Raw genomic sequence first — 26,925 nt, 5'->3', positions numbered from 1 at the left:
CACTATACACTACACTATACACTACTACACTGCACTATACACTACTACACTATACTATACACTACTACACTACACTATACACTACTACACTACACTCTACACTACTACACTACACTATACACTACTACACTATACACTACTACACTACACTATACACTACCTACTACACTACACTACACACTACACTATACACTACACTATACACTACACTATACACTACTACACTGTACACTACACTATACACTACTACACTATACACTATACTATACACTACACTATACACTACTATGCACTATACACTACTACACTATACACTACACTATACACTACCTACTACACTACACTATACACTACACTATAAACTACTACCCTACACTATACACTACACTACACTATACACTACTATACACTACACTATACACTACACTATACACTACCTACTACACTACACTATACACTACACTATACACTACACTATACACTACACTATACACTACTACTATACAGTACTACACTACACTATACACTACTGCGCTATACACTACACTATACACTACACTATACACTACCTACTACACTACACTATACACTACACTATACACTACTACTATACAGTACTACACTACACTATACACTACTGCGCTATACACTACACTATACACTACACTATACACTACCTACTACACTACTCTATAAACTCCGTTCCGCCCCCCCCCCCGGCCAGAGCCGCCGTCGGCCCCCAGGGACGTCGTCACCTCGCCGCTCTCCGCCGCCGCCTCGGTGACGCTCCGGTGGAGCCCGCCGGCGAATCCCGGCGGGCGCTCCGACCTCGCCTACTCCGTCGTGTGCCGGCTCCACCCGCCCCCCCTGCGGGGGTGGGGTGGGGAGAGGGGCCAGGAGCCGGCGCCGCCGTGCGGCCCGGCCGTGAGGTTCCGGCCTCCGCTCCCGCTGACGAACGCCAAGGTGGAGGTGAGCGGCCTGCGTGAGAACGCCGCCTACACCCTGGAGGTGCACGCCACCAATGGCGTCTCCCGCCTGAGCGGCGTCCCCTCGGCGTTCGCGGCCGTCCACGTCGCCACGTCACGGGATCGTGAGTTGTCGTCCCCCCCCTCCTCCTCTCGCTCACGGCCATCGTCTTTCTTTTTTTGAAATCTCTTTTTCATCTTTAGATATTTAGTTGCTTTTGTCAAATATTTTTTTTCTATCTTTTTTTAAATGGTTTTTTAAAATATTTTTTTTAAAAATACATTCTCCTTTTTTAAAAGCTATAACATGCACGTAACATTATAATAATATTATTCTTAAATGCTATGCAAAAACATGATAATTATATTATGATTAAAGACAATGCCGCCTGCATTTGCAGCCAGCCAATCACCGCTCTGCATCTTAGTTGGCCGTCTGCATTTGCAGCCAGCCAATCACCGCTCTGCATCTTAATTATCCGCCTGCCTTTGCAGCCAGCCAATCACCGCTCTGCATCTTAGTTGTCCGCCTGCATTTGCAGCCAGCCAATCACCGCTCTGCATCTTAGTTGGCCGTCTGCATTTGCAGCCAGCCAATCACCGCTCTGCATCTTAATTATCCGCCTGCCTTTGCAGCCAGCCAATCACCGCTCTGCATCTTAGTTCTCCGCCTGCATTTGCAGCCAGCCAATCACCGCTCTGCATCTTAGTTGGCTGCCTGCATTGGCAGCCAGCCAATCACCGCTCTGCATCTTAGTTGTCCGCCTGCATTTGCAGCCAGCCAATCACCGCTCTGCATCTAAATTGTCCGCCTGCATTTGCAGCCAGCCAATCACCGCTCTGCATCTAAATTGGCCGCCTGCATTTGCAGCCAGCCAATCACCGCTCTGCATCTTAGTTATCCGCCTGCATTTGCAGCCAGCCAATCACTGCTCTGCATCTAAATTGTCTGCCTGCATTTGCAGCCAGCCAATCAACGCTCTGCATCTAAATTGGCCGCCTGCATTTGCAGCCAGCCAATCACCGCTCTGCATCTTAGTTGTCCGCCTGCATTTGCAGCCAGCCAATCACCACTCTGCATCTAAATTGTCCGCCTGCATTTGCAGCCAGCCAATCACCGCTCTGCATCTAAATTGGCCGCCTGCATTTGCAGCCAGCCAATCACCGCTCTGCATCTAAATTGGCCGCCTGCATTTGCAGCCAGCCAATCACCGCTCTGCATCTTAGTTGTCCGCCTGCATTTGCAGCCAGCCAATCACCACTCTGCATCTAAATTGTCCGCCTGCATTTGCAGCCAGCCAATCACCGCTCTGCATCTAAATTGGCCGCCTGCATTTGCAGCCAGCCAATCACCGTTCTGCATCTTAGTTGTCTGCCTGCATTTGCAGCCAGCCAATCACGGCTCTGCATCTAAATTGGCCGCCTGCATTTGCAGCCAGCCAATCACCGCTCTGCATCTTAGTTGTCCGTCTGCATTTGCAGCCAGCCAATCACCACTCTGCATCTAAATTGTCCGCCTGCATTTGCAGCCAGGCAATCACCGCTCTGCATCTAAATTGGCCGCCTGCATTTGCAGCCAGCCAATCACCGCTCTGCATCTTAGTTGTCCGCCTGCATTTGCAGCCAGCCAATCACCGCTCTGCATCTAAATTGTCCGCCTGCATTTGCAGCCAGCCAATCACCGCTCTGCATCTAAATTGGCCGCCTGCATTTGCAGCCAGCCAATCACCGCTCTGCATCTTAGTTGTCCGCCTGCATTTGCAGCCAGCCAATCACCGCTCTGCATCTAAATTGGCCGCCTGCATTTGCAGCCAGCCAATCACCGCTCTGCATCTTAGTTGTCCGCCTGCATTTGCAGCCAGCCAATCACTGCTCTGCATCTAAATTGGCCGCCTGCATTTGCAGCCAGCCAATCACCGCTCTGCATCTAAATTGGCCGCCTGCATTTGCAGCCAGTCAATCACCGCTCTGCATCTTAGTTGTCCGCCTGCATTTGCAGCCAGCCAATCACCACTCTGCATCTAAATTGTCCGCCTGCATTTGCAGCCAGCCAATCACCGCTCTGCATCTAAATTGGCCGCCTGCATTTGCAGCCAGCCAATCACCGCTCTGCATCTAAATTGGCCGCCTGCATTTGCAGCCAGCCAATCACCGCTCTGCATCTTAGTTGTCCGCCTGCATTTGCAGCCAGCCAATCACCGCTCTGCATCTTAGTTGTCCGCCTGCATTTGCAGCCAGCCAATCACTGCTCTGCATCTAAATTGGCCGCCTGCATTTGCAGCCAGCCAATCACCGCTCTGCATCTAAATTGTCCGCCTGCATTTGCAGCCAGTCAATCACCGCTCTGCATCTTAGTTGTCCGCCTGCATTTGCAGCCAGCCAATCACCACTCTGCATCTAAATTGTCCGCCTGCATTTGCAGCCAGCCAATCACCGCTCTGCATCTAAATTGGCCGCCTGCATTTGCAGCCAGCCAATCAACGCTCTGCATCTTAGTTGTCCGCCTGCATCTGCAGCCAGCCAATCACCGCTCTGCATCTAAATTGGCCGCCTGCATTTGCAGCCAGCCAATCACCGCTCTGCATCTTAGTTGTCTGCCTGCATTTGCAGCCAGCCAATCACCGCTCTCCATCTAAATTGTCCTCCTGCATTTGCAGCCAGCCAATCACCGCTCTGCATCTAAATTGGCCGCCTGCATTTGCAGCCAGCCAATCACCGCTCTGCATCTTAGTTGTCCGCCTGCATTTGCAGCCAGCCAATCACTGCTCTGCATCTAAATTGTCCGCCTGCATTTGCAGCCAGCCAATCATCGCTCTTCATCTTAGTTGTCCGCCTGCATTTGCAGCCAGCCAATCACCGCTCTGCATCTAAATTGTCCGCCTGCATTTGCAGCCAGCCAATCACTGCTCTGCATCTTTTTTGGGCGTCTCTCGCTGCTCCTGTTCGCCCCGATGCGACCTCACACATCCGTGCACACCGCTTGCAAACCCCCCCAGCACGCGCGTTACTCCACTACACATGTAACATTATAATTATATTATTCTTAATGCATATACCACTCTAATTATTATTCTTAAAGACAATGCATCATCTGTTATAATTATCATCATCATAGCCATGTTCGCATGTTCACCACAAAGCACCGCGTGTGTGGCTGTTGCAAGTTGAGTTGATTGCTCGCAAAGCGGCGTCCGTCTGCTTGGTGTTTGAACATCTCACCGCAACTCGTATTTCATTCAGCAGCAAGGGGAAACGCACACCGATTGTCACTCACCGCACCTCGAGACGTTGGCCAGGGGGGTAAACAAATGAGTTAGCGCGTGACCACGTGCTGTGATTGCCCGCAGCACCGTCACCCGTGGTGCGTGTCCACACGGAGATCGTCTCTGAAGACGCCGTCCTGTTGACCTGGGCCGAGCCGGAGCAGCCCAATGGCATCGTTATGGACTATGAAGTCAAATGCTTTGACGAGGTGCGTAGCGGCTCGCGATTATCCATTTTACTTGCGCGCGTGTGAATGTGCACGCGCGTGCGTGCTGAGCGGTGGTGCAGCGGTACGCGCTACGCTGCGCTACGAACCCGGCGTCTCGAGTTCGATTCCCGCTCACGGCAACCGGCACCGGTGACGATAATCTGAACGAGTCCTGGGTCTCCCCTAGGTCGACTCAGCCTCAAATTGAGTACCCTGGTGTGGTGTGTAGTAAACATTGTTGTATATATAGGTGTTATGAAAATTGATGAAAATAATGAAAATTAAATGAAATTTGAGATTCGCATAATTTATCCGAAATTATGTTAATCAGTGTAATTATGCGCATAAATTATGCTGATTCGAGAGATAATCGTATTAATTTATGCGAGTGGGCGTGGTTATGATAATGCAGGTCGTTATGGATTATAAGGTCGAGCCTCGGTGACGAGGATTGTGTTATGAATTGGAATAACGCAATTAATCGTATGCAGTGACGCAGGCGTTGTGAGCGTGAATGAGAGAGAGTCGATTCGACTCTGCTCTTTAATTCCGTATTATCGATAAGGATACAATTACTCTCGATTGAACATTATGAATTATGTGTGTTATGGATTATGTGTGGTGATAGTGTACTTATGATAGGTCCCCAGGATTCAGATCTCATACGCAGAACAATATTATGCAGGATTTCAGGAAGAATCACACACAAACGTTCTGCTTTTATCAATTTTATTTCTAGCTAACTTTAATTTTTGGATAATATGAAAACTCAATCTCGGGATTTGGAATTTCAACACAGCGTTAACATGATAACATCACGATTGCGTTGTTTCACCTCGATAGCGGCACCTGTGGTTAATTCCCGACGCGTAACGCAATCGATCGGTTGTTGAGAGAGAGATTAAAAATATGCGAACTATTCTATCAAACCTTAACTTTATAATATGCAAACTCGTATACTTGAATTGTTACACAATACGGCACTTGGTCTTTGATTCGTATCCAATCCTTAATACATTCTGATATGCGAAGTTATTATGCTTGAAATCGTCAGCACAGTACCACGTTGATGTTCGTTCATTGATTCATAACGATTATGAATTTAAAGCGTTCGACTGAAATACTTCTAATTACCTTATCAACAACACTCGATGGCCGCAATGCTTCGTTACTTGAATTGTCACACAACACAGCATTCGGTCATTGATCATGCGCGGCCCTTAATGCAATTATTGTCACGTTGTTAACAATAGGATGCCTAATTATTATGCAATGCTACTCGTTGAAAGGGCACTCCAACCAGTATTATTCTTGGAGGCACAAATATGCGTTTGAATTCGTTATTTCATTCGTGGATACCAGCAAGATTATGTAGAAAGAAAATATTAACGAACGACTCAAGTATTTCTAATCGACTTCTCAACGCGACTCAATGGGTGGCGATGTTTTCTTTTTAGATCCTTATCTCGGGCCAATCTTTTAATTAATTGTGGCCAGATCCCTGACAGGGAACCGGTTGAGCACGCTCTTCACCCCCGCGAGCGGCGCTCCATGGTGAGGTGCCAAGAATTAATCCTTCTTAATGGGTCAGTTGGTAATTTATGCGGTTAGAAGTACAGCCCCAGCACAATATTACAGAGGAAAATTATGAACACTCTTAAAAACGATGGATTATTCACTCGGTCGTTGCGATGTTTCCACAATCACGGATGGTTCAATGGCTTGAGGTTTTAGGCTTTGTTAATGACCCGTGTGTGTGTGTGTTGAATGGTATGAGTGGTGAAAGAGTAGGCCAATGTTCGGAATCGATTCTTTGCGTCAAGCAGACGTCTGGTTTGTCGTGTAGTGGGGGGCAGTGTATCATACGTATCAGTTGATTCTTCTTTCAGTAGTTGGTTCGGACTCGACGGACGTTGGTGAACGAGTAGATACGCTCTTTTGCTGCCCGTGTGCAGGGTGGGGTGGGGGCCACTACTAAGTCCCGTGTGTGGCAGATGGTCCCCGCGATAACGATCTGTTTGCCCTGGCGTGAAATTCCTCTCTCGCGCTCTTTGGGAGAGACAAAGGTGGTCGGGAGCACCTCTTTATACTTTCGACTTATATTTCTCAAATACCATTTGGTCCCATGTTCGCCAAGACTCGTGTTTGTAACTACGTCCTCCCGACACCTCTCGGTTTTACCGAGGTTCGAATTGTTATGATAGAATTATTAAAAAGAAAAATAATTATCATCCTGAGTTTAAGAGGTCTGTTTCTTGATTGTTGGAATCCATATCCCTTGGTTCTGTAAGGTTCTATAATGGAATGTCGTGTAAGGTTAACACGTTGTTATTATTAATATTATATTGCAATTTTCTTTAAAACTGTCTTTGCCTGGTTGCCGTGTGTGGGGTGGGGTGTGTCTCCTCATCAAACCCGGCTGGCTTTTCCAGATGGCCCCTTGTGATAAGGTGTAATTCCTGCTTCTCCGCGCTGTGAGAGGGACAAAGGTGGTCGGGGTTGCTTGGGATATTGTTTAAATTCTTTTGCAAGTTTACCCATTGTCTCATTCCTTCTCGATAACCTTTGATGTGACTCGGTATTCCTGCTCCAAGCTTTGTTTTAACAGTAAAAGTATTAAAGGTGAAAATCATTTGATAGCGAATTAATCATTGGATAATAATTCACTGATGTGTCTGGTGGCCTGTTCTTAATTGGAGTGAGCGTTAGGATCGCTAATTCTATCTTATTCTTGTTGTTGCCTTTTTTTTTACTGGCAAATAAGGAAAAGAATATGTATACGATTTACCCTGTTGGCGTCTCCGTGTCTACTCTCTTGGTGTTCTGACCTCGGAGGGACCTTTCCTAAGGGCCCATCAAACTCTTGTTCACCTGGAGATTTTTGCCGATAGCTGTTACATCCTCGCCTTGAGAGTTTTATTATTTCTTTATATATATGGCCTGTTTATGACCGACATCTGGTTTTTCGTGTTTCTGGCTTACGGGTTTTATTCATTAAAAAATATAAATTGTTTGTCACGAAAGAAAGGAAAAAGAAATCTAGGTGTATGCATCCGTAAATATTCTTATGGATATTAATTGTGGAAAAAGGGCCGTATACAACAACATCACCACTGTGGATACAAAGGCGGCCGGGCGTGGTGCTGACCACCCACCCCCTCGTGTGCCTCCATAGGTGGCCGCTAACAGCACTCGCCCCGACAGTCTGCTGACACTATACGGGGGTTCTTTGTCTTTGCATTAGCAAGTGGAGGGCAGTAGAGTTAACACAACAATATGCTGTGAACCACGTGACCCAGGTTCAATGGGTCTCTGTGGGATGAGTCTGAACCCATCCCCCCCCCATCTGTACCCCCCCCATCTGTACCCCCCCCCCATCTGTACCCCCCCCCCCACCAGGATGACGACGACGAGAGAGAGGTAATGAGGCTGATCTCCAGCGTGCCGAGCATCACCGTGACGGGGCTCCGGCATGCCGCGGTTTACTCACTGCAGGTCCGCGCTCGCAACGCCGCCGGCTACGGAGACTACAGCCCCACACTCCACTTCCAGACGTCTCCCGCACGTGAGCAACAACACCACCATCCAATCACCACCACCCAATCACCACCACCACCCAATCACCACCACCACCACCCAATCACCACCACCACCCAATCACCACCACCACCCAATCACCACCACCACCCAATCACCACTACCACCCAATCACCACCACCACCCAATCATCACCACCACCCAATCCAGCCACCACCCACCACCACCAGCCACCACCACCCAATCACCACCAACCAGCATCAACCCTACCCAACCACTACCCAACCACTACCCACCCACCACCAACCAGCACCAACCCCACCACCACCAACCACCACCAACCCCACCACCACCAACCCCCAACCACCACCCCACCACCACCAACCAGCACCACCACCACCCACCACCAATCACCACCCACCCACCACCAACCACTACCAACCCCACCACCACCAACCACCACCCCAGCACCATCCCCACCCAACCACTACGCCGCCACCACCACCACCCCACCACCACCACTCACCAGCACCACTCACCAGCACCATCCCCATCATCTCAGCACCATCCCCACCCAACCACTACGCCACCACCACCACCCATCCACCACCACTCACCAGCACCATCCCCACCCAACCACTACGCCACAAGGACCACCACCACCACCACCCACCACCACCACCACCACCACTCACCAGCACCATCCCCACCCAACCACTACGCCACCACCAACCCCACTACCAACCTACCACGACCCCACCAACAGCACCACCACCCCACCCCTCCTGTCTGTTGTAGTTGTTGTGGTTGTTGTTGTAGGTGTTGTCCTGTTGTTTGTTGTTGTGTTGGTGGTTATTGTGGTGTTGTTGTAGTTGTTGTGTTTGTTGTTGTGGTTGTTGTGGTTGTTGTGGTTGTTGTAGTAAGTGAAGGATGTGTTTGTAACTCTTTCCCTCCCCCTCCCCCAGCACAAGCGACTCAGGAAGTGACCCTCTGGGCCTCCTTGCTGTCCGCTGGCCTCGTGGGGCTGATGCTGCTCATCGCTGCTGCCTGCATCATCGTCAAGAAGAGGTGGGGGGGGTCACACTGGGGGGGGGGGGGGTCACACTGGGGGGGGTCACACTGGGGGGTCACACTGAGGGGTCACACTGGGGGGGGGTCACACTGGGGGGGGTCACACTGGGGGGGGGGGTCCCACGGGCGTTCTGAGTGTTCCCACGTGATCTGGCTGCACCACCAAGAGGCAATCTCCCTGAACGGTGGGTAAGAGGCGGCACCCTCCAGAGCGAACTCGCTTCTTCAGCACTGCCGCCGCCGCCGCCTTGATGGCTGCGTGCATCGCGTTGCGTTTGAAGGAGGAGGAGCAGGAGGAGGAGTGGTCACTGGCAAGCAGCAGAGTCGGAGCCTCGCGAAGAGAGACGACCTCGCTTCTACAGCGTGCGGGGTAAACGCTGCTCCACCTCGCGCGCACAGACACACACACCACCTCTAAAACACACACACACACATCTCATACACACACACATCTCTCATACACACACACCACTCACACACACACCTCTCACACACACACCTCATACACACACACCACTCATACACACACATACACACACCACTCATACACACACACACACCACTCACACACACACACCTCTAATACACACACACCTCTCATACACACACACACACCTCTAATACACACACACACACTACCTCTCACACACACACACCACTCCTCATACACACACACACCACCTCTCATACACACACACACACCTCATACACACCACTCCTCATACACACACACACCACTCATACACACACACACCACTTCTCATACACACACACCTCTCACACACACACACCACCACTCATACACACACACCACTCCTCATACACACACACACACCTCACACACACACACCACTCATACACCCACACACACACCACTCCTCATACACACGCACACACCACTCACACACACACACCACCCCTCATACACACACACCACCCCTCATACACACACACACACCACCCCTCATACACACACACCTCTCACACACATACACACACACCACCCCTCACACACCACCCCTCACACACCACCCCTCATACACTCACAACAACAACCGCCATTCGCCACTAAGTGGCGGTGACGTCACCACGACGCTTGTGCCAGGCTATGTGCACCCTGAGGCCACGCGAAGTGTCGAACGCCCACTGGCAGGAGGTCACGGGGCAGACCCAGCAGGTGCCACAGGTCGACTGACTGAGATGACTGGCTGATGCACCACCTGTGCCCCCTACTGTGCCAACCCGCTGTGCTTTAGCCACCCGGCGCTCCGCTCGTTGTTGTGAGCATCGCTCCTCCACCCTCCGATGTTGGTGGTGGTAGTGGTACGCCACTCAAGACATTGATGCATGCACAAGTCGCTCTCCGCTCCTCCACTATTGAGAGACAGTGTTCTTCCTCTTCCCACGAAGAGGTGGCAAAAACCCCACCTGCCACTAGCACACCAACCACAATCACCGTTACCGCCATTGCCATCTTCACCCTCGAGCAACGGGGACGGAGCGAAGCGCGTGACAACGAGCGTGCGACTGGGAATCATGTCGCAGCTGGAGAGGGCGGTGTGACCTGGCCTTGACCAGGTCACTAAAGCAGAGATGTAGGTCTTGCTGGAATTCCCTACACATCTGCTGTAGCAGACGGACAGAAAATATCGCATCTGTGCAGGACCGCCCTTTCCTGAAACCGCATTTGGGCTCCGCAAGCCTCTCCTCAGCGTGCCTGGCAAGGCGATGTTGAATAATCCTTGCCAGGACCTTTCCCGGCACACTGAGGAGTGAGATGCCCCTGTAGTTGTTACAGTCTGTGCGGTCCCCCTTCTTAAAGAGGGGGACCACCAGGGCATCCTTCCAATCCTGTGGAACCTGTCCAGTGGTCCAGACTGTTGTTATGATGTCATATAGGGCAGTCTGTGCACAAACGCCACCCTCCCTCAGCATTTCGCTTGGGAGATCATCTCTGCCCGGTGCCTTTCCTGGTCTCAGACTCCGGATCGCCTTCAGTGCTTCCTCAACAGATGGCACCTCAGCCAGCCACTCACAGGGGGTGACTTCTTCCAATATTTGAGGCACCGCAGCCTCAGCAGGGTCATCCCCACTTTGTGCCATGATGTTTTCCTGGCTGAGAGATTTTCCCTCCTCCAGGACCTCACAGAAATGCTCAGCAAATCTGCAAACCGGTTCCTGGGGGTCGGAGATTTGGATCACCGTTTTTTCCCCTAATGTTGGTAATAGGTGTGGCGCTGCAGGTTGCTTTTTTGATGGAGTTAAATAGAGATTTGTGATCACGGGCCACTGAGGCAGACGCCATCTCCTCAGCAACCCACGACCACCACCCATCCTTGCAGCGCCTCACGGCTCTCCGAACCTCCGAGCGAAGGCTGCGGTAAGCCTCCTCATTCTCTGATGTGGGATTCTGTAGCCGATGACAGTGGGCCTGTTGCTTTTTCTAAACTATCCTGATCACCTCCTCTTTCAGCCAGGGTCTCTGGGGAGGTCTGGACTGCGTAACCAAAGCAGCCAATGCAGCTGCATGAGTCACAGTCCTAAACCTCGCCCATTTACCCTCGACATCAGGAGGAGTGGGGGACGATGCCAACCCCAGCCGCAAGCGATGATGAAATTCTCGCTTGCAACTTTCATCAGATAACTGAGACTAGGCCACTTTAGGTTGGAATGGGGTCCTGGGTGTACACCCACCACCGGAGTGGAAGAATGGCAGGCGCATTTCACAGATGACTAGTCGATGGTCAGAGGGCAGATCAGCTCCACGGTAGGTCCTGGTGTCAAAGACATGGGCTCGCATCCGCTGATTCGTCACTATGTAGTCCAGCAGATGTTCTTGCTTGGACCCGGCATGCATCCATGATGTTGTGTGGATGCGCCAATGCCGGAACAGCGTGTTGGTAATTACAAGCCCATGGGCTGAACAAAAATCAAGCAGCCTCCTACCGTTGTTATTGAGCTGATCTGGCCCATGCCCTCCAATCACTCCAGACCAGGTGCCAGCATCATGACCAACTCGGGCATTGAAGTCACCAAACAAGATGACTCTATCCCGAGGGGCCACTTTAGCCAGCACCTGTGACAGGTCATAGAAGGCATCTGACTCATCGGCTTTGCCTGCATCCCTCCACGGATGTTCGTCTTCAGTGGGGGCATAAGTAACCACGACCACCACTCCTCGTCTCCGGTTGATGGGAAGGCGAGCCCAAAGTAGCCTGGGGCTTACAGCTTCCCACACCTCATCACCACGCTCCCATGCCCCCTTCATTCTTGTGTTCAAAAGAAGAGCCACACCCTGTTGTTTGGCAGTCTGCTGCCTCGAGTAGAGGACTGTCCACCCCTCATTGTGGCAGGAGCCAGAACCGGTCCACCGGACCTCCTGAATGCCACAGAGATCCAGGCGGTACCGGTCCAGCTCCCGACAGAGGAGTGGCAGCCTCTCCTCCGCAGTGAGCGTTCGAACATTCCACGTGGCCACACGAAGTGGCTTTTCGTTGTTTCTGGAGGAGACCCGAGGGTAGAGATTCAATCTCCTGGCTCTGCCAATTGGGGTTTGGCCAGGAGACGTCATAGACGCCTGTCCCCCCGGGGCCTCCGGCACAAGCTTATTAGTTAAATTTTTTATTCGTAGTTTCGTGGTAAAAATGTTGAAGGTGGAGGGGTTACCGGCCCCTCGTACCCGTCCAGAGCCCCCGTTTAGCCACTGTGGTGGTCACAGACGCCATGAGAGGAGGGGCCAATCGGAATTGGCCCTCCCCCCACAGCACTGTCCACGACAGAGTTTCCCGTCCGGCACCGCGAGGAGGTAGGGGGTTGTTTTGCCGGACACTCACACACACACCACCCCACACACACCACCCCTCACACACCACCCCTCATACACTCACACACACACACACACCCTGTGCACGGTTGATTTCGCCGTTGCCACCCACAGTGAAGATGCCGGGCTTCAGGCTGTACATTGACCCACACGACTACGACGAGCCCAGCGATGCTCTCCGCGAGTTCACGACGGAAATCGACGCCTCGCGAATCAAACTTGGACGCGTCATCGGAGCAGGTGAACGGGGGGGGGGGGGGGGGGGGCGGGGGCGGGCACGTCTGTACCGTGGTACCCGTTAACTAAAACTTACTCACAGGGCGCCCACTTCAAATGTTGACACTGCTGAGAATTTGCAACGCCGCCGCAAGAAATGTTTGTGCCTCCGGGGCTCTGGAGACCGCCTGGAGAAGGTTCCAGGCGCACGGTGACAACGACGGCGAACGAGTGGGAGAAACTCTTTGACTTTTGGAAGCTATTAACGTTACATTTGTTATCATGTTTAACACGTAGGCTTTCGCGAACCCAGATCATCCATACGTGACAAGCCTTACTAGTTGGCTGGGTCGGGTGGTGGCGAGTTTAACCATACATTTATAAATTTACGTGCACTAACCAGAGAAAAAAAATCTCCATTATGGATTTGTTATCATGTTACAGCGTAGTATTATTATTATCCGTTCTCTTTCCATGAAAAACCAATAGTCCAATATAAGTGTTAACATTTTCTTTGGTTCTTTCGGTAAAGTCACGTAGAATGAGAATAAAATAATAAATTGATAAAATAAAATAACACAATAATATTCTCACGACGTTTCGGCCACAACACAAGCGGCCTTCATCAGGTGAAGGGGACGAGACTGTCTGGACAGCGCTGTCCTCCAGACAGTCTCGTCCCCTTCACCTGATGAAGGCCGCTTGCGTTGTGGCCGAAACGTCGTGAGAGTTTTACCGCGTTATTTTATTTTAGCAATTTATTATTTTAGTCTCATTCTACGTGGTGGTGACTTTAGCGAAAGAACCAAAGAAGATGAATCCTCGCAGTCACGAAAGCTTCAAATCGAAAAGTGTTAACATTGTTTTGCAGCACCCCGTCGTTTGCCGTGGGTTCACACTCCCCAACGCATGCACCACACAGCGACCGGCCAGTGCACAACCAGCAAGCAATCGGCACGTTTTATTCACGTGACGAACCTTACTTAGCAGCTGGATGGGGGGGGGGGGGTCCTCACACCTGCTCTACGTGCTACCCACTGTCATCGACCCCTCGGCCCGCAGGAGAGTTTGGGAAGGTGCACGTCGGATACCTGAAGCGCCAGGGCAGCAGCGGAGGGGCGGCGACAGTGCGCGTGGCCATCAAGACGCTGAAGGGCGGATCCAGCAAGCAGCAGCAGCAGGACTTCCTGTGTGAGGCGAGCATCATGGGCCAGTTCGAGCATGACAACATCGTCCGCCTGGAGGGCGTCGTCACCAAGAGTGAGCTTCGAGAACGTCCAATCGATGCCACACGCATTTTAAACAAACTAAAAACTGGCAATTAATCTTTGTTTGTTTTTTCCGGTAAAGTCACATATAAATAAGAAGTAATAAAATAACATAATAGCGTACGACGTTTCGGTTGCAACGCAAGCAGCCATCATCAGGTACAGAAGAACTAAATTTAAGAGAGAGGGGAAATACATAACCCCAGATGTATACAACCGAAACGTCGGACGGTATTATGTTATTTTATTATTTCTTATTTATACGTGACTTTACCGAAAAAAACAAAGATTAATTCCTGCAGTCACAAAAGCTTCGAACCAAGTTTAAAACTGGCAAGTCTGTTATGTAGCTGGCTGTCCAGCTGATTATGCCCGTTGTTGTAATCACTGGTGATTGTACTCAGATTGGAAATGTTGTGGATTTGCTCTCCAACACACCGGTGTGGTGTACTTCTATACTACACTATACACACTGCACATTACACTATACACAACACTATACACGACTATACACTACACTCCTCTATACTACATTATACACTACTATACACTATATGCCACTGGTTCTTTATGTTCTAAAGATGTAGATGCCACTGGTTCCTCGCGTGCTGCAGATGTAGATGCCACTGGTTCTTCACGTTCTGCAGATGTAGATACCACTGGTTCTTCACGTTCTGCAGATGTAGATGCCACTGGTTCTTCACGTTCTGTAGATGTAGATGCCACTGGTTCTTCATATTCTGCAGCTGTAGATGCCACTGGTTCTTCACATTCTGCAGATGTAGATGCACTGGTTCTTCACATTCTGCAGATGTAGATGCCACTGGTTCTTCACGTTCTGCAGATGTAGATGCCACTGGTTCTTCACGTTCTGCAGATGTAGATGCCACTGGTTCACGTTCTGCAGATGTAGATGCCACTGTTTCTTCACGTTCTGCAGATGTAGATGCCACTGGTTCTTCACGTTCTGCAGATGTAGATGCCACTGGTTCTTCACGTTCTGCAGATGCAGATGCCACCACCATCTATTGCGCAGAGGTTGAACCTCTGACTCTCGGTTCAGAACGGGCAACCGGACGCACGAACAGGTTTGTTTGTACCTCTGAGAGTTCGTAAGAGGAACATTCGTAAGTAGAGGAGTCCCTGTGTATGAACCCACAGCGACGCATCTTGGCAGAGATACAAGGTGTGTATGTGACCAAGTGATGATGTTACGGTATAAGTCGTGAATGCTGTGCGTGGATTGCTAACGTTTGGTTTTCTTGTCCTCTCGACGAAGGTAAACCTGTCATGATCATCACCGAATTCATGGAAAACCATTCCTTGGATTTATTCCTCAGGGTAAGAAGTGGCAATGCCAAATGATGCGATCATCGGTGTGTTGCAGTCTCACACTCCTCAGCGGTTGTGTGTGTAACTGTCCACAAATGGAGAGCACACGGTGGCGTTGTTGTGTGTGTGTGCCGTAGATCATACTAACCGGGGCTCCGCTTGTGGTGACAACTGCACGCGTCTGCGTCAAACTTCTTTGTACCTTACGTAGCCAACTGGCGCGGGGGGGGGGGACAAACTAAACACAACAAGCGAGAGTTCTAAACAAATTAGTTTAGACAACGATGACTTAAACGCACATAGCAGCTCCCGGAAGAGCATTCCAGACGGCCGCACAACAAGCAGCACAACGTCACCCAGGCGGCTCCTCATCGCCTCCTCTTCTCCCTCCCTTCCTCTTCCTTCTCCCCCCTCTCCTCCCCCCTCTCCCCCCTCTCCTCCCCTCCTCCCTCCCTCTCTCCCCCCTCTGGCCGGGCACGGTGTAGATGAAGAAGGGGCACCTCGTGGTGACCCAGCTGCTCGGGATGCTGCGTGACGTCGCATCGGGCATGGAGTACCTGTCCCGCAGGGGCTATGTGCACCGCGACCTGGCCGCCCGCAACGTGCTCGTGAGTGGCGAGCTGACGTGCAAGGTGTCCGACTTTGGCCTCTCGCGGACGCTTCTACTGGACGCCGACCCCGAGGGAGCGTACACCTCCCGGGTAAGGCGGGGCAGGAAAAAAGAAGCGCCGGCGTCGTCGACGGCCGACGTTCGGCCGACGTTCGGCCGACGTTCGGCCGGAGTCGAGGAGAAGGCAAAGCCGCGCCAGCCCGGCGTGTGTCGGCGCGGCGTTACCGCTCCCTAAGGGGCTTCCGTTTTTCGCCGAAAGTACTTGCCGCCGCCGTGCGTCGAGCGAAATGCATTAACCTCACACACACACGCACACACACACACACACGCACACACACACACACGCACACACACACACACGCACACACGCACACACACACGCACACACACACACGCACACGCACACGCACACACACACACACGCACACACACGCACACACACACGCACACACGCACACACACATACACACGCGCACACACACACACGCACACATGCACACACGCGCGGTGAAAGTGCGAACGTGCAGCGTACGGTGCCGTTGTCTTTGGGATTCACGGGTCCACACCGGAGACGGTGTGGACCCGTGAATCTCGACGCTCGGCGCGTCGAGGCGGCGCGAACTCGCGACGCCGGCTTTGACCCGGCAAACCCTTCGCCGCGTGCCGACGACGTCGGGCCGCGAGAGCCCCGCGTGCCGGACCCGAGGGCGAGGTCCCGTTGTGAATGTTCCCCACCAGGGGGGGAAGATCCCGATCCGCTGGACCGCCCCGGAGGCCATCGCACAGCTCAGGTTCACGTCGGCGAGCGACGTGTGGAGCTACGGCATCGTCGTGTGGGAGGTGACGTCGTACGGCGAACGGCCGTACTGGGACATGAGCAACCGGGACGTGAGTTCAGCACCGGCACCCCTGTGTGTGTGTCTGTGGTCTCTGTGTGTGTGTCTGTGGTCTCTGTGTGTGGCTGTGGGTCTCTGTGTGAGTAGTCTATGGGTCTCTGTGTGTAGTCTATGGGTCTCTGTGTGAGTACTCTATGGGTCTCTGTGTGTAGTCTATGGGTCTCTGTGTGAGTAGTCTGTGGTCTCTGTGTGCGGCTGTGGGTCTCTGTGTGAGTAGTCTATGGGTCTCTGTGTGAGTAGTCTATGGGTCTCTGTGTGTGTGTCTGCGGTCTCTGTGTGAGTAGTCTGTGGTCTCTGTGTGCGGCTGTGGGTCTCTGTGTGATTAGTCTATGGGTTTCTGTGTGAGTAGTCTATGGGTCTCTGTGTGGTGAGTCTATGGGTCTCTGTGCGAGTAGTCCATGGGTCTCTATGCGAGTAGTCTGTGGGTCTCTGTGTGAGTAGTTTATGGGTCTCTGTGTGAGTAGTCTATGGGTCTCTGTGTGAGTAGTCTATGGGTCTCTGTGTGAGTAGTCTATGGGTCTCTGTGTGAGTAGTCTATGGGTCTCTGTGTGAGTAGTTTATGGGTCTCTGTGTGAGTAGTCTATGGGTCTTTGTGTGAGTACTCTATGGGTCTCTGTGTGAGTAGTCTATGGGTCTCTGTGTGAGCAGTCTATGGGTCTCTGTGTGAGTAGTCTATGGGTCTCTGTGCGAGTAGTTTATGGGTCTCTGTGAGTAGTCTATGGGTCTCTGTGAGTACTCTATGGGTCTCTGTGTGAGTAGTCTATGGGTCTCTGTGTGAGTAGTCTATGGGTCTCTGCGTGAGTACTCTATGGGTCTCTGTGTGTAGTCTCTGGGTCTCTGCGTGAGTACTCTATGGGTCTCTGTGTGTAGTCTATGGGTCTCTGTGTGAGCAGTCTATGGGTCTCTCTGTGAGTAGTCTATGGGTCTCTGTGTGAGTCGTCTATGGGTCTCTGTGTGAGTAGTCTATGGGTCTCTGTGTGAGTAGTCTATGGGTCTCTGTGTGAGTAGTACTCTATGGGTCTCTGTGTGAGTAGTACTCTATGGGTCTCTGTGTGAGTAGTACTCTATGGGTCTCTCTGTGAGTAGTCTATGGGTCTCTGTGTGAGTAGTACTCTATGGGTCTCTGTGTGAGTAGTACTCTATGGGTCTCTGTGTGAGTAGTACTCTATGGGTCTCTCTGTGAGTAGTCTATGGGTCTCTGTGTGAGTAGTACTCTATGGGTCTCTGTGTGAGTACTCTATGGGTCTCTGTGTGTAGTCTATGGGTCTCTGTACGTGTAGTCTATGGGTCTCTGTGTGAGTAGTAGTCTATGGGTCTTTTTGTGAGTAGTCTATGGGTCTCTGTGTGAGTAGTACTCTATGGGTCTCTGTGCGAGTAGTCTATGGGTCTCTGTGAGTAGTCTATGGGTCTCTGTGTGAGTAGTACTCTATGGGTCTCTGTGTGAGTAGTACTGTATGGGTCTCTGTGTGAGTAGTACTCTATGGGTCTCTGTGTGAGTAGTACTCTATGGGTCTCTGTCAGTAGTCTATGGGTCTCTGTGTGGGTAGTCTATGGGTCTCTGTGTGAGTACTCTATGGGTCTCTGTGTGAGTAGTCTATGGGTCTCTGTGTGAGTACTCTATGGGTCTCTGTGTGAGTAGTACTCTATGGGTCTCTGTGTGAGTAGTACTCTATGGGTCTCTGTGTGAGTACTCTATGGGTCTCTGTGTGAGTACTCTATGGGTCTCTGTGTGAGTAGTACTCTATTGGTCTCTGTGTGAGTAGTACTCTATGGGTCTCTGTGTGAGTAGTACTGTATGGGTCTCTGTGTGAGTAGTCTATGGGTCTCGTACCCCCCAGGTGATGGAGGCAGTAGAGGGCGGCTGGCGTCTGCCGTGCCCCATGGACTGCCCCATGCTTCTCCGCCGCCTCATGCTGAGCTGCTGGCAGCAGGAGAGCTCCTGGCGGCCCTCGTTCAGCCGCCTCGTTACCGCCGTCACTGACGCGCTGCACGACACGGCCAGGTGCGTTTGTGTGTGTGCGTCTGTGTGTGTGTGAGTTTGTCTGTGTGTGCGTGTGTCTGTGTGTGTGTGTGTAGCGGTTAGCGCGCTGCGCTATGAACCTGGCTACCCGGGTTCGATTCCCGCTCACGGCAAACACCAGTGACGATTATCTGAACCGGTCCCGGGCCTCCCCTAGGTCGACTCAGCCTCAAATGAGTACCTGGTGCGGTGTGTAAACATTGCCACTAGGGATACAAAGGCGGTCGGGCGTGGTGCTGGCCACCCACCCCCTCGTGTACCGTTCCGGCCTCCATAGGTGCTCGCTAACAGCACTTGCCCCTACAGTCTGTTAAGGCTACATGGAGGATCTTTGTGTGGGGAGCAAGAAAACAACCCCCTACCTCTTCGTGGTGCCGGACTGCAACGCTGTTGTGGGCGGTGCCGTGGGAGGAGGGACAATTTAAATTGGCCTTTCCCTTCATGGTGTTTGTGACCACCACAGCGACCAAATGGGGGATCTGGACGGGTGCGAGGGGTTGGTAACCCCTCCACCTTCAATTAATTACGACTAAATCATGAATGAAATTTTTTATTAATAAGCTTGTGCCGGAGGACAGGCATCTATGACATCTCCTGGCCAAAACCCCATTTGGCGGAGCCGGGAGACTGAATCCTCACCATCGGAGCTCCTCCAGAAACAACAACAAAAAACCACTACGCGTGGCCACGTGGAATGTTCGAACGCTCACTGCGGAGGAGAGGCTGCCACTCCTCTGTCGGGAGCTGGACCGGAACCGCCTGGATCTCTGCGATATTCAGCAGGTCCGGTAGACCGGCTCTGGCTCCTGCCACCATGAGGGGTGGATAGTCCTCTACTCGGGGCAGGGGACTGCTAAACAACAGAGAGCGAGTGGCTCTTCTATCTAAACAAAAGAATGAAAGGGGCGTGGAAGCGTGGCGGTGAGGTGGGGGAAGCTGTAAGCCCCAGGCTACTTTGGGCTCGCCTTCCCATCAACCGGAGGCAAGGAGTGGTGGTCGTGGTTAGTTATGCCCCCACCGAAGACGAACATCCGTGGAGGGATGCAGGCAAGGCCGATGAGTCAGGTGAGCACCTGTCAAAGGTGCTCACCTGACTCATTGGTCATGATGCTGTCACCTGGTCTGGAGTGATTGGAAGGCATGAGCCAGATCAGCTCAATAACAGCGGCAGGAGGCTGCTAAATTTTTGTGCAGCCCATGGGCTTGTCATTACCAACACGCTGTTCCGGCATCGGCGCATCCACGCACCATCATGGATGCAAGCAAGAACATCTGCTGAACTACATAGTGACAGAAGAGCATGTTCTGTCAGTCGACCCGTGGCACCTGCTGGGTCTGTCCCGTGACCTCCTGCCAGCGGGCGTTAGACACTCCACGTGGCCTCAAGGTGCGCATGGCCTGGCACAAGCGTCGTGGTGACGTCACCGCCACTTTGTGGCGAATGGCGGTTGTTGTTATGTATGTGTGTATGTGTGTGTATGTGTGTGTGTATGTGTGTATGTATGTTTGTATATGTGTGTATGTGTGTGTATGTTTGTATGTATGTTTGTATGTGTGTGTGTATGTGTGTGTGTATGTGTGTGTATGTATGTGTGTGTATGTGTGTATGTATGTATGTGTGTATGTATGTATGTGTGTACGTATGTGTGTACATGTGTATGTATGTGTGTGTGTGCATGTGTGTATGTGTGAGCGATAGTGTAGCGATAGTGTATGTGTGTGTGTATATGTGTGTGTATGTGTGTGTGTATGTGTGTATGTGTGTGTGTGCGTGTGGGGAGCGGTGGTATAGTGGTCAGCACGCCGCCCTACGAACCCGGCGACACCGGATTTGATTCCCGCTCACGGCCAACACCAATGACGATTATCTGAACTGGTCCTGGGCCTCCACTAGGTCGACTCGGCCTCAAACGAGTACCCGGTGCGTTGTGTAGTAAGCATCGCTAGCACTGGGGCGACGTGATGATGACGCGCACCGCTTCCCGGTAAAACAAAAACAGGAAACGAGAGCGGGCGGCACAAACGTCGCGACCACTTTGGCCTTCTCACGGTCCCAATGAGGGTCTGCCCGGTGGTCGGTGTTCCACCCTCGTCACCTTCCACTCCCTTCTCTCCCCCTGCCCAGCTTGTCGTCTCCGGCGGCGGTGGCCTCCATTCACGGCGACGCCTTCTCACCGCCAACGCCAACGCCGATTCCGCCGCCGTCTCCTCCCACTCGGTTGTAGTCGTGTTCGCTGGCGCGTCCTCCACTCGGGGTCTCAGCGTTTGCCTCTCGTGTCCCGTTGGGTTTTTCTCACGGCGCTCCCCCGTCGGTTTTAACACTTTCTATTGTTTTTCCCCCGCTCGCGACGACCTGCGTCTTCCCCGTGCTCGTTTGTTGTTCGCGTGCCTCCTCTTTGATCCCTTAACTTGTGTAATGACAGGGTGACACCTGCCGGCCTGTAGGGGTAATTGACGGTCGTGGCTGCATCACATCGTCTCTTCGTGTTCTTTACTAACCACACAGACTATAGTGGAGGCAGGGCCGACGACTTACACAATCCCTGGTCAGCTCCTCTCTCCGCTGCTGGATGACGCCGTTACTGCTGCTGCTGCGTGCGGCCGTGATTCGACTGCTGCTGCTGCCACGTCTCCAGGCGTTTGAGTTGTGCGCTGAGTTGAGGCTCTTTATGTAATCACTACCTGGGGGCTGCTGCGTTGGTTCATCCACTAAGGGGGAGTTGGGACATCGCCCCACAAAGCAGCTCGAGATGACAAATTACTTTTCTAATAAAAAAATTAACTTTTCCCGCAAATTGTTTTGTCGTGTTTCAAAAAAAAAGTAGTATTGTCTATAAGCGCCCGCTGCCGGTAGATGAGACAGTTTTATCACTTTCATGGGAAGCCCCGCCTAGTGGCAATGTCACGGAGCGACGTCGCAATGGCAACCTGTGGCGGAACGAACGAGCGAGGAGCCAAAGTGGAATGGCAGAAGCTCACGCGGCAGGAGGTCGCAAGACAATTCGGATTGTGGTGGGGAGGTCAACTGACTGGGTGGGTGGGGGGGCGACTGGCAGAGCTGCCCACCATGCCAACTCCACCAGCAGGGAGAGCCGCCACCTCACGCCCGTGGTGCCTTTCAAATTGCGGTTGAAACTTGAACTTTTGAACTTGCGGTTGAAACTTGAACTTTTGAACTTGCGGTTGAAACTTGAACTTTTGAACTTGCGGTTGAAACTTGAACTTTTGAACTTGCGGTTGAAACTTGAACTTTTGAACTTGCGGTTGAAACTTGAACTTTTGAACTTGCGGTTGAAACTTGAACTTTTGGACTTGCGGTTGAAACTTGAACTTTTGAACTTGCGGTTGAAACTTGAACTTTTGGACTTGCGGTTGAAACTTGAAATTTGAACTTGCGGTTGAAACTTGAACTTTTGAACTTGCGGTTGAAACTTGAACTTTTGAACTTGCGGTTGAAACTTGAACTTTTGGACTTGCGGTTGAAACTTGAACTTTTGAACTTGCGGTTGAAACTTGAACTTTTGAACTTGCGGTTAAAACTTGAACTTTTGAACTTGCGGTTGAAACTTGAACTTTTTGAACTTGAGGTTGAAACTTGAAATTTTGGACTTGCGGTTGAAACTTGAACTTTTGAACTTGCGGTTGAAACTTGAACTTTTGAACTTGCGGTTAAAACTTGAACTTTTTGAACTTGAGGTTGAAACTTGAACTTTTGGACTTGCGGTTGAAACTTGAACTGTTGAACTTGCGGTTGAAACTTGACCTTTTGAACTTGCGGTTGAAACTTGCATTTTTTGAACTTGCGGTTGAAACTTGAACTTTTGGACTTGCGGTTGAAACTTGAAATTTTGGACTTGCGGTTGAAACTTGAACTTTTGAACTTGCGGTTGAAAATACTCTTTGTTTTTTTCGGTAAAGTCACGTAGAAATAATAAATAATAATGAAATAAAATTACATGATAGCATACGACGTTTCGATTGCAAAGCAAGCAATCATCATCAGGTATAGAAGAGCTAAATTTAAGGGAGAGAGGAAACACAGAGAGATGGAGAAGCACATAAAATTGAAACAAGATTTAGTAAAATTTTGGAAACAATATAATGCAGCACAGAGGGTCGGTCAAAACACAATTAACGCATGGTCTGGCTGATTAAGTTATTTCAAAGATTGCTAAATTATAGGTTGAGAGTGATAGAGTACAGATCACAGACACATATACTGACATCCAAGCAGAGAGAGCCAGCACAGAGACACAGAGAGAGACACACACATGGGACAGAGTGAAACAATGCTTCTATTTAGCTATCAACACATACACTACATTATACACTACACTATAAACTACACAGAACATTTTTTTTGTTCCTCTCACACAGCTTAAAAGCCGTGATCTGAACGTGGCTCTCTCACTCCAGCGCTGTCCTACCAGACAGTCTCGCCCCCTTCACCTGATGAAGGCCGCTTGTGTTGTGGCCGAAACGTCGTGAGAATATTATTGTGTTATTTTATTTTATCAATTTATTATTTTATTCTCATTCTACGTGACTTTACCGAAAGAACCAAAGAAGATACACAGAACATCTATATACATAGCTATCAACACATACACTACATTATACACTACACTATAAACTACACACAACATCTATATACATAGCTATCAACACATACACTACACTATAAACTATACACACCATATATATACATAGCTATCAACACATACACTACACTATACACTACATAATAAACTACACTCATCTATATACATAGCTATCAACACATACACTACACTATACACTACACACAACATCTATATACATAGCTATCAACACATACACTACACTATACACTACACACACAACATCTATACACCCACATCAACCGTCACCACCAACCCCCACATCAACCATCATCATCACCACCCACATGAACCATCACCACCACCACCCACATCAACCATCACCACCACCACCAACATCACCACCACCCACATCAACCATCACCACCACCACCCACATCACCACCACCCACATCAACCATCACCACCACCACCCACATCAACCATCATCACCACCACCACCCACATCAACCACACCATCACCACCACCCACATCACAACCACCCACATCAACCATCATCACCACGACCCACATCAACCATCATCATCACCACCCACATGAACCATCACCACCACCACCCACATCAACCATCACCACCAACATCACCACCACCCACATCAACCATCATCATCACCATCCACATCAACCATCACCACCACCACCACCCACATCACCACCACCCACATCAACCATCACCACCACCACCCACATCAACCATCATCACCACCACCAGCACCCACATCAACCACACCATCACCACCACCCACATCACAACCACCCACATCAACCATCAACACCACGACCCACATCACCACAACCCACATCACAACCACCCACATCAACCATCATCACCACGACCCACATCAACCATCATCACCACCACCCACATCACAACCACCCACATCAACCATCATCACCACCACCCACATCACCACAACCCACATCACAACCACCCACATCAACCATCATCACCACAACCCACATCACAACCACCCACATCAACCACACCATCACCACGACCCACATCAACCATCATCACCACCACCCACATCAACCATCATCACCACCACCCACATCAACCATCATCACCACCACCCACATCAACCACCATCACCACGACCCACATCAACCATCATCACCACCACCCACATCACAACCACCCACATCAATCACACCATCACCACCACCCACATCAACCATCATCACCACCACCCACACCAACCATCATCACCACCACCCACATCAACCATCATCACCACCACCCACATCAACCATCATCACCACCACCCACATTAACCATCATCACCACCACCCACATCAACCATCATCACCACCACCCACATCAACCATCATCACCACCACCCACATTAACCATCATCACCACCACCCACATCAACCATCATCACCACCACCCACATCAACGACCCTCACGTGTTGCACACTGCGCATCGACTTGCCCCTCGGTCAACTGTACGCACGGCGTATTTCACTACACTACAGTGTGTGTGTGTGCGCACGTTGGAACTATACGTGTAGCGCGTACTATAGTGTAGACTCTAGTGTATACTATAGTGTATAGTGTAGGGTGTACTATAGTGTAGTGTGTACTATAGTGTCGTGTGTACTATAGTGTACTGTAGTGTGGTGTGTACTGTAGTGTAGTGTGTACTGTATACTGCAGTGTAGTGCGTACTATATACTATAGTGTAGTGTGTACTATAGTGTCGTGTGTACTATAGTGTACTGTAGTGTAGTGTGTACTGTAGTGTGTACTGTAGTGTGGTGTGTACTACAGTGTAGTGTGTACTATAGTGTAGTGTGTACTACAGTGTAGTGTGTACTATAGTGTACTGTATACTGTAGTGTAGTGTGTACTATAGCGTAGTGTGCAGTGTAGTGTACTGTATACTACAGTGTAGTGTGTACTATAGTGTAGTGTGTACTGTAGTGTGGTGTGTACTATAGTGTAGTGTGTACTATAGTGTAGTGTACTGTATACTACAGTGTAGTGTGTACTATAGTGTAGTGTGTACTGTAGTGTGTACTATAGTGTAGTGTGTACTATAGTGTAGTGTGTACTATAGTGTAGTGTGTACTATAGTGTAGTGTAGCTATCAACACATACACTACACTATACGCTACACTATAAACTACACACATCTATATACATAGCTATCAACACATACACTACACTATACACTACACACACAACATCTATACACCCACATCGACCATCACCACCACCACCCACATCAACCATCATCATCACCACCACCCACATGAACCATCACCACCACCACCGCCCACATCACCACCACCACATCAACCATCATCACCACCACCCACATCAACCATCATCACCACCACCCACATCACCACCACCCACATCATCACCACCCACATCAACCATCATCACCACCACCCACATCAACCATCATCACCACCACTCACATCAACCATCATCACCACCACCCACATCAACCATCATCACAACCACCCACATCAACCACCATCACCACCACCCACATCAACCATCATCACCACCACCCACATCAACCATCATCACCACCACCCACATCAACCATCATCACCACCACCCACATCAACCATCATCACCACCACCCACATCAACCATCATCACCACCACCCACATCAACCATCATTACCACCACCACCCACATGAACCATCATCACCACCACCCACATCAACCATCATCACCACCACTCACATCAACCATCATCACCACCACCCACATCAACCATCATCACCACCACCCACATCAACCATCATCACCACCACCACCCACATCAACCATCATCACCACAACCCACATCAACCATCATCACCACCACCCACATCAACCATCATCACCACCACCCACATCAACCATCATCACCACCACCCACATCAACCATCATCACCACCACCCACATCAACCATCATCACCACCACCCACATCAACGACCCTCACGTGTTGCACACTGCGCATCGACTTGCCCCTCGGCCAACTGTGCGCACGGCATATTTCACTACACTGCAGTGTGTGTGTGCACGTTGGAACTATACGTGTAGCGTGTACTATAGTGTAGACTCT

General features: G+C 50.7%; 1 protein-coding gene across 1 annotated transcript in view; it reads left to right on the top strand.

Annotated features, from left to right (window-relative positions):
* The window catches only part of LOC142915932 (ephrin type-A receptor 3-like), a 32,142-nt gene extending 10,145 nt beyond the window's left edge, over window positions 1–21,997 (top strand). The window contains exons 5-16 of the mRNA XM_076061557.1: window positions 725–1,090; window positions 4,313–4,437; window positions 7,837–8,002; window positions 8,895–9,042; window positions 9,327–9,415; window positions 12,983–13,108; window positions 14,147–14,344; window positions 15,632–15,693; window positions 16,170–16,385; window positions 17,033–17,182; window positions 19,029–19,192; window positions 21,336–21,997. Of these exons, the coding sequence (XP_075917672.1) occupies window positions 725–1,090; window positions 4,313–4,437; window positions 7,837–8,002; window positions 8,895–9,042; window positions 9,327–9,415; window positions 12,983–13,108; window positions 14,147–14,344; window positions 15,632–15,693; window positions 16,170–16,385; window positions 17,033–17,182; window positions 19,029–19,192; window positions 21,336–21,435 (1,910 nt within the window). The 3' untranslated portion in view covers window positions 21,436–21,997. The remainder of the gene's footprint in view (window positions 1–724; window positions 1,091–4,312; window positions 4,438–7,836; window positions 8,003–8,894; window positions 9,043–9,326; window positions 9,416–12,982; window positions 13,109–14,146; window positions 14,345–15,631; window positions 15,694–16,169; window positions 16,386–17,032; window positions 17,183–19,028; window positions 19,193–21,335) is intronic.
* The last annotated feature ends 4,928 nt before the right edge of the window (window positions 21,998–26,925 follow it).

Source organism: Petromyzon marinus, unplaced genomic scaffold (assembly GCF_048934315.1).
Source record: "Petromyzon marinus isolate PM22_M1 ecotype Great Lakes invasive population unplaced genomic scaffold, UKy_Petmar_22M1.pri1.0 PM_G_Scaffold_37, whole genome shotgun sequence".
Lineage (NCBI taxonomy): Eukaryota > Metazoa > Chordata > Hyperoartia > Petromyzontiformes > Petromyzontidae > Petromyzon > Petromyzon marinus.
The sequence above is the reverse complement of the archived record's forward strand: the minus strand, read 5'-3'. Positions and strand labels throughout refer to the sequence as shown.